We start from the raw sequence: 8,482 nt of genomic DNA on the forward strand, positions 1-8,482 counted from the left end.
CTATATTGTAAAAAAAATTCTATATGCCAAAAAGTGTTATGAAAATTGTGATTTTCCCATAGACTCTCATTATGAAAACTTGCGTGATGTTCTAATTTTTCAAATCAGTCTAACAAAAAAATTAAGCACACAACCCTATTTTTTTTTATTTGCTGAATTTTCTATGTATATTCTGAGGTTTAGAAAATTCAGGGTTTAATGAATTAATCAAATTCTACATTGTAAAAATTTTGTTATCCAGACGTGCAGAACCACCTTAAAGAGAAAGTCACCACAACTTCTGTTAACTACCCCTGTTGACTGTTCAGACCATCATACATGTAACTATTGACCTGTGATGAAGTGCGGAAATTGCAGTAACTGCAATTTATGTATGTGGCCTCCAGATAAAGAGTATGCTGTTTTACCTCTGCAGCCTGCACCACTGTGCTTCTGTACCACTTTCACAGAGATTGCTCCAGGAATGAGTTCATCAAAGAGTTTACAGTAAAACTGTTGCTGATTGGACGGTAATGACAGACCAAGGATGATCACAAAAGCTCATTCCTGAGCACTGTGTGCTCAAGAGAGCTAAAATACATGCACATTACTCCTTAAACATATTAACCAAAACTAGTGGAGCCCTGTATTTATTGCACGTATCTTGGTTTAGTAATTAATGCAACTATCACTCTATATACATGTTCATGCAAGTAAACCAATGCCGATACAGTACAGCTAGCGCGGAACCTTCATTTGAACACCCGTCGCCGCAATTCCAATTCGCGTGTTCGTTTTTACTGTCCGCCGCGACGGGTGTCATATCGGATATTTCGGGTGTTCAGGAATGGTCATTGCCGGAGGCAGCGAACGCCGCGCGTTGCGATGGACGGACGCGATGGTCCGTGGTGGTCGGCCGCGAGGAAAACCTGGTGTTCATTCAATACTTTTTGAAAGAATTATTCATCTCATAATTTATAAATATAAATGCTTAAATTATCTATGCATATACAAACTAATTATTTAGAATGTATACCTCGTCCGTATACTCGTAATTAGTCGCGATGTTATGATATGTAATAGTAATTATCACATTGTTTTGTATTTTCTGTAAAATCTAAATAGAGTTGCATATTCTTTGTTTTGTTCTAACAGTTTTATTTCTATTTTCAGGTCACTGCAAGCGTATAAATCTTTGATCCTATTGTTCATTTCTAAATCGAATGTTGAGTTAATTTTATGCTATTCGCACCCCATCTAACAAATACCTTACAAATTATGTTTTACTAACAGCTGTTTCTTACTCAGTTTTATTTATTACGGTACCTAATACGCTCTTTTGTTTCGCTTGTTTGTCATTTTTCAGTTGTTTAGAAATTATTGGTAAGTTTCTTTACACTGTTCTATGATTGCTACTCATCAAATAATTATTGTTATTTGTTCGTAATATGTTTAATAATATAATTACTATCATATTTGTTGACAATTTATTTATTGACAATCTGTGATAAGATGAATATATTTAATAGTATTTCAAAACTTTTTACTCGAGTCTTTGATTTATTATTTTCATTACTTATTAGATGAATATGTAATACACACTTTTATGAAATATGAGACTTATGTACATACCTTTCGTTTTCGGAATTCCGCATATTGTTGTAATATTTACATGTTCTTTTTCTGTCAACAATAGAAACAGTTGCATTTTTTTCTAATTACAGGTAAACGTAAGCGAGCGGCGAATTTGGTGTTTGAGAAGAAGACGAATATGAATTTTATGTTCAAATACAAATAGACATAGTTTGTTATTTTACACCCTCTTGCTCATTTATTAACTAAACAGTCATAAATGCCATATGGTGACCGAAAAAAGACTCTCTTTATGTGGTCTCAGTGTGGTTTGTTTTTCTCTGGACCTTCGGGTTGCTGGAGTCATCTCTCTTGTGTTTATTTTTTTCTCTGATCTTTCGGGATGCTCGAGTCGATCCACTTGTCTATACATACTGTACTGTGAAGTGAAGTTCCGTCATATGGTAGGTTTTGATGGTTGGTGGAGGATGCTGCACATTTCATTACCCCTCGAGTTTTTATTAGTTTACATGTTAGAGTTCAGTGTACTTAAAAGGTTTTATTTTTGCTATGGTTCTTCTTTGCAAATGCGGGCTCTGAATCTGCTTTTTGTGCTCTGTGCTTCCAAGAAATCTACTCATACCTATTATCTTTATTAACTATTACAAAACCTGTCATTTAATAACATTTAACATGAGTAGTTACACTGTAAGAAGATTCAAACATCTGTAAAATATCCATTATATAAAAACAAAACACAAAAAACTAACGATACTAATAAATTTATGATAATTAGTATTCATACATTCATATCATTACAAATGACCTTTGCTACTTGATGAAACATAAATATCAATCTGAATGAGAAGTCTTTTGGATGTCACGTAAGCATCAAAAATTTCAAAGGAAGACCGGTACAAGCTAGTAGTATATGTAGCTGCAGTAGACAATATTTCTAAATCAGAGTTGTATATCTTTGACGTTACTTATCTCTGACGTTATATGTATCCGACGTTATTTGTCTCTGATGCTATATATCTCCGATGTAATAATGTATCTTCGACGTTATGCTTTTTCGACGCAATTATGTCCTGTCGGCGCTGTTACTAGTCGTGGTGCATCCAGTTGTCGTTCCGTCAGTCATTACTTGTTCTGGCCTTGCCATATATAGCTCATAATTTTAATGGTAATAAAATTAATTCTGTGTCCAGATGTCTCCGTTTTTTTCTCAGTTCGTCATTTGTGTCTCATCTCCCAGTTCGTCAGAGGCCCACATACTTGTAGTACTAATACTGCGTAATAAAAATGTGCCAAATATGGTAAGGACAGAACAATGACGGGAACACGTTAGGTAAATGTGTATTAAAAGAAAAATGTTAAAAACTCCTTGTGCAAAATATTGCAGGAAAACTAATAAGACACTAATCTTGCATAGTCTTTGCCTGAAATAGAGAAAAAAAAAACAACATTCAGAATGTGTGCTCAATACTTTCGAAGACCACTATACCTTTCACCAAACATAGCATTTTAAATTAATTCCGCAATAAAATAAATTACTGAAATTTTATCCGCTAGTAAGTCACACAAATATATTAAAATAATTATTGATCATTGAACCTTAAGCACTGGACCTTTAGTTGTAAAAACATTCAAAGAGAACCTATGTACACTGTTTCTGTTCAGATTCACTTGGAAAAGTTATGCACTATTAAAAACTATCATGCAGACGTTTTCGAACCAAACAGAACGTTGTTACTGGCAATAAAAAGCAATAAAAATTCGTTACAAAACAGAACGTTTTTTAATTGTAAAATAACTTTTAGTCGTTAATGCAAATAAATTCATTAGAAAAAGAAACCTAGCAACTTACCTCTATTATAATCTTTTAATTTTATGCCAAATTCATAACAAAGATAAACCGTTAAGTGCTAAACAATATAACTGTTAGGTATTGTTAGTATAAAAACACTAGATTGGAACGAAAATAAATATAACAAAATACAAAAGTATACGTTTCTTGACAACGGCTGTACCTGCAAAATAAATAAAATCAGTATGTAATAATACTGAAACAATTGCTCAAATCCCGAAGCTAATATAAGTTAAAAAATAAAAACATGTTCATAACATTAGGAGTTCTAAAGTTCTCTGAGATTCGCTTTTGAGATAGTACATCTTACTTGGTACCGTCGGATCGGCGGATTAATTATTTCTTACATGCATATGGTGGTCTTGCTGCCTCTAGATTTTAGTTAACAGTTGAGAAAACAGAAAACAAAGTTATATTCACTCAGAAAAAAAAACACTTCTATCGGCTATGTTATTTTGTTTTTAACACTTACGATTATGTGCGAGCTCTTTCTATTTAAAATACGCCGATAACGTGTCAAAATTTGACATGTGTTCAGACAATTATATGAAAAAAATCTTGTGATTGTAATCAACGTGTCACAATTTGATACAATGTGTGTGTAAAACATCCCTTCACACAATTGTTTACAATTTGGATATAATTTATTGAAAAAAAATATAATCGTCAATGGCAATAAACTAAAATCAAAACATTAAAATTATCGGGCGTAGATAACAAGGCCTGATAAAGGTAGACGAGTAAATTGAATAAATGATATGCATTGTGTATTTATAATAAATACATTATAGATGATAAATCTAACAATTAAATGCTTCTATATACTGTTAAAAAATTAATGTTAAAATAAAACGTTGACCGCGATGGTCCCTCGCGCGTGAACACTGCGAATCCTCGCGGCCGTCCACCGCGAACCGCTGTGTTCATGACCGCGAAGGCCGACGGGTGTCCGGCCATCGCAACTGAACACCCGAAAAAATTTTTACGCGCGAGGGTCGAAGGGTTTTTGAAGGTGCCGCGCTAGCTGTACTGTATATAATGTATTAAAATTGTAGTACCGTAGCTACATGTACACAAAATACTGTTAATTATTATAACAATAAACATTTGTCGTGAACATGTCTAGAACAGGATTACCGGACAATCAATCCATACAATTTGTGTATATGTTTCTACATAAAACAGTCAAAAGTTAAATGCTGTTTTACAGACCAACTGCACAGAAACAAACTACAATCCAAAGTAGCCTGCAGAGTGGATACACAACATAAATGTCTTTATGGCCTGAACTTAAATGTTTACAACTAGCCAGAAAAGCAGTCTGTTTTTGACAAAAAAAGAAAATGCAACTCTGTGATGATCATTTCTCATAAAAATTACAAATTAACTCCTTAGTAGGCATAGTGAAGGTTTTTGCTTCATCAGGTTGGAACAAACTAATCATAGTTAAAATGCTAACAATATTTTTGTCAAAATGTTGCTTGTCATGCATTTAGAATGAAAATAAAAACATGTACACCCAAAATTTAAGCATCAAAGCACAATGCAAAAAGAGATGATTTTTTGTTCACAATTACAAACCTTGAGACTGTGTCTGTTGGGCTTGTGACAAAGGTGGTCTTGCCATGCCCTGCGATGCTGTCACACCAGGAGGCCCTGACACACCTCCCTGTGACGATTGTGTTGAAAATTGGGGGATCCCTTGCATAGGTGGCATTCCTGAAGGTCCTCCTGTTTGCTGAGGTCTGAATACACCTTGACTTGAAGGTGGGGCCCCTGAAAATGGAGGCCTAAAATTTTGTGGCGGACCATCTGGTCGAAACTGTCCACTTGATCCTGGATATCCTTGCCTTGGTTGATTAAACTGATTTCCTTGAAAAGGTGGTCCTTGATTAGGTCCATTCATTACAGGACCACTGGACACAGGTGGTCTTATGCCTGAAAACTGACCATTCATTTGCATACTTCCTTGTGACACTGATGGTGAAGCAATACCATTTACACTTGATGGTGGCCGAAATAAGGGCTGGCCTGGTGGGCCTGAAATAGGAACAGGTCCATTTAATACCGACTGCCCTGTTTTTAACTGCATATTATCTGCTATGGGTGGTCTTTGGCCTCCTAATGGAACACCTGAAATATTGCAAAAATTATAAACTTCATATCACTGAAACAACAAAACAATGTGTGAAAAATGATATACGACATAGGAGTAAATTATCAAAATTTATTGCTTGGAGACAGAGAAGTAGGAAGTGCTACATCCATTGATATCAGCACTCTAGGACTATTTAAGCAACATTGGAAGATTTGTTAAGTTTACTGATATTTGATAATCACATACAATTTCTTTTTGATATACAGTAAAGTACAAGCAAATTCGATGAATTGGTATCCCCCGCCAAATGGGTTTGTGGTGAGGAATGGCAAAGAAATATATCCGACAAAAAGTTAAGGATGTTACTAGGAAGCAAATAATTTCATTACATTTGAACTTGGGGAAGGGGTTACAACTTCACATGTTGATAAATATTCAGTTTTAAACAAGTAAAGGGCAATAACTCTGTTACTCAAGAGATCCTGATGAAATTGTGTGTGCACTACCACATTATGGTGATCTAAATTCAATTAAAGTTTCATAGTTCTAGGTTAAATATGTCACATGTTATGAAGCAGAAATTGCCATATTTATAGTACCCTATATAGTTAACACTAGAAACTGCTAAGGGCCATAACTCTGGTGTTAGCTAAGACAGCAAAAGAACTTATAAGCAGTAGCATAGATGAACGAAACAACATCAACAGTCTTCTCCTTGCATCACAATTCTGACATTTGTTTCGCTAACTGATGTGTCAACAAATCAATATTAGCAATCATTAGAGATAAGAAGATCTAGCTCTTTTAATTATGGTTTTTTAAGATAGTCATCATCTAGTAGCTATCTATATCTGGAAAACAATTTATCAATACCAGCTGATTCAAAAACAAGTCACAGACATGGTAACATATACAGCTTCAGACACAATTAGCACAAAGATTCCTACAAATATTCATTTTTTCTCATAGAACAGCAGGTCAGAGAAACATGTTGCCTTCTGTCACACACACAGAAGCCATAGTTTACTCCTTCACAGCTATTGTCACTGTGCCTGTTCTCATCCCTGTCCTCGGTCTCTAAACAGTGACCAGTGTACAAAGTTTTAATCATGTAAAAGTTGGAAAGTTTTATTGTTTGGCATATATGTAAAAATTTGATATGTAAAAACACCATAAATTTTAATCAGTCACATTCAGTGCCTACGCACAATAATCTTCGAAGTTATTAAGGAGTGCAGTAACATGAAGAACTTGTAAAACATTGGGAATTTTACAAAAAAAGCAGTAACAGCTTTGTAGGACACTGAATCAATGACTTAAAAAAAACAAAAACACTATAAACAACTAGTTCAACAAATCTGATGCGATCCTAGGAAATACTGAGTCATTTTACTTATGGGCAATATCTCCACTCCCGTCAAACACTCGAAAGACCAAAATAGTGAAGGAAATTTCCAATGAAATCAATGTCCTTGCTGTCGATTTGCGTTTAAATGCTGATTTTGTTGCGAATATGAGATAAATTCATATAAATCTTACATGTATCAAAAGGGGATTCAATTCCTCAATGATTTATGTAAAAATTATCAAATAATTTCCAAAATTACAAACTTTCTGGTGATTTAAACCTATGTATGTACTGTACACGATTAACGTTTACCGTGTCTAAAAGCCAATATTTGCAAGTGATAAAACCAATAACTTTACATGACTGTGTACTATGAGTTATTGGATTATCCTCCATTATTTTGGTCCTTCAAAGTTTTGACAATAAGATAACCCGTCACAAATACAAAACAATTTGACCGTAAAATTATTTTGACTATATAAACATGAGGACACTTCTGGTAGAAATCCTACCAGATGGGGCGGATCTAATCAAGTTTTTGGAGGGCTGCCTTGAAACTCTCAAAGTTCTGTGTTCACATGCACTATCCTATTACACTATCCTATTATCCAGATGATTCTAGTCCGCAAGTTGTTTTACGACAAGATTTTGTAAGCATAAGTGCTACTGACTACTCTTTTTCCACAATATCTGATGTAAAAAGTCACTAAATTGGAGCACTTTTAGAATCTGTCCGTAGGTAAAATCTGCATAATTTGCAATATCCAGTACCTGTATGGTTTAAATAAAGGTAAGGCTTTTTAGTTTGTATATTTCATAATTGGGGGGCTGCTGCCCCCCACACCCCCCGCATTTTCTAAACCTGGCGAGGAAAATATATGCTACCATATCGATAAATAAAAGAATGCCCAAATAACGAGAATAGCTACGGACAGATTCTAAAGTCTAGCCACTAAATTTATTACTTTTATTGACTGTCCTGCTTTACTTGTCAGGTACACATCAGGGTCCACTGCCGGCAATGTACACACTTAAAATTAAGCAACGTATGTCCAACACATTTTATTTAACACGAGTATACAACGATGAAAAACCTCCAATACTGCCTTAAATGTACACTAAAGATATGATTTAAAAACTTGCCAGTTATATTCTGGTACAGAAATACAAGTTTGACATGTAAATTCAATGCTGACATAAATCTGACAGCTTAAAAAACACGTGTGTCATTCCACATCATCAAACAGGTTTGAGCAAAATAGTGCTGTAAAATATTACAAAAATCATACTGACCGACAGTTGGTTGCGTCGGAAGTGACGGAACAGCTGGCCTATTTTGCCAGTTAGCGTTGGTATTTTGAGCATTTGCCATCGTCTACAAAGTTCGATGAAAAAAAATCATGACGGGCAAAACAGCAACAAAAAGAATCCAACAGCTTGGATACTGCACTTTTTATCCTTATTCGGGTAGCTAAGTTATTTAAGGAGGGGAACAATTGTTTCAATATAACTGGAACTTTTTCTCGATCTTTTGTAAAATAAACAATACATCGATTATTTTGTGAAAATTTGTGTCAAAATTTCTGTCTGATCTATTGCGGAAGTGCGAATAATA

General features: G+C 34.6%; 1 protein-coding gene across 4 annotated transcripts in view; it reads right to left on the minus strand.

Annotated features, from left to right (window-relative positions):
• LOC123564355 (protein transport protein Sec24A-like) overlaps window positions 1–8,482 on the minus strand; it is a 29,711-nt gene extending 21,229 nt beyond the window's left edge. For 3 of the 4 annotated variants that reach the window (XM_045357868.2, XM_045357867.2, XM_045357865.2), the window contains exons 1-2: window positions 8,161–8,481; window positions 5,003–5,554 (exon numbers count right to left, since the gene is read on the minus strand). In XM_045357868.2, coding sequence (XP_045213803.2) covers window positions 5,003–5,554; window positions 8,161–8,239 — 631 coding nt within the window. In that variant the 5' untranslated portion in view covers window positions 8,240–8,481. Of the gene's footprint in view, window positions 1–5,002; window positions 5,555–8,160 lie in introns of all 4 variants that reach the window. The other variant, XM_045357866.2, reaches the window with a different exon arrangement.

Source organism: Mercenaria mercenaria, chromosome 2 (assembly GCF_021730395.1).
Source record: "Mercenaria mercenaria strain notata chromosome 2, MADL_Memer_1, whole genome shotgun sequence".
Classification (NCBI taxonomy): Eukaryota; Metazoa; Mollusca; class Bivalvia; order Venerida; family Veneridae; genus Mercenaria; species Mercenaria mercenaria.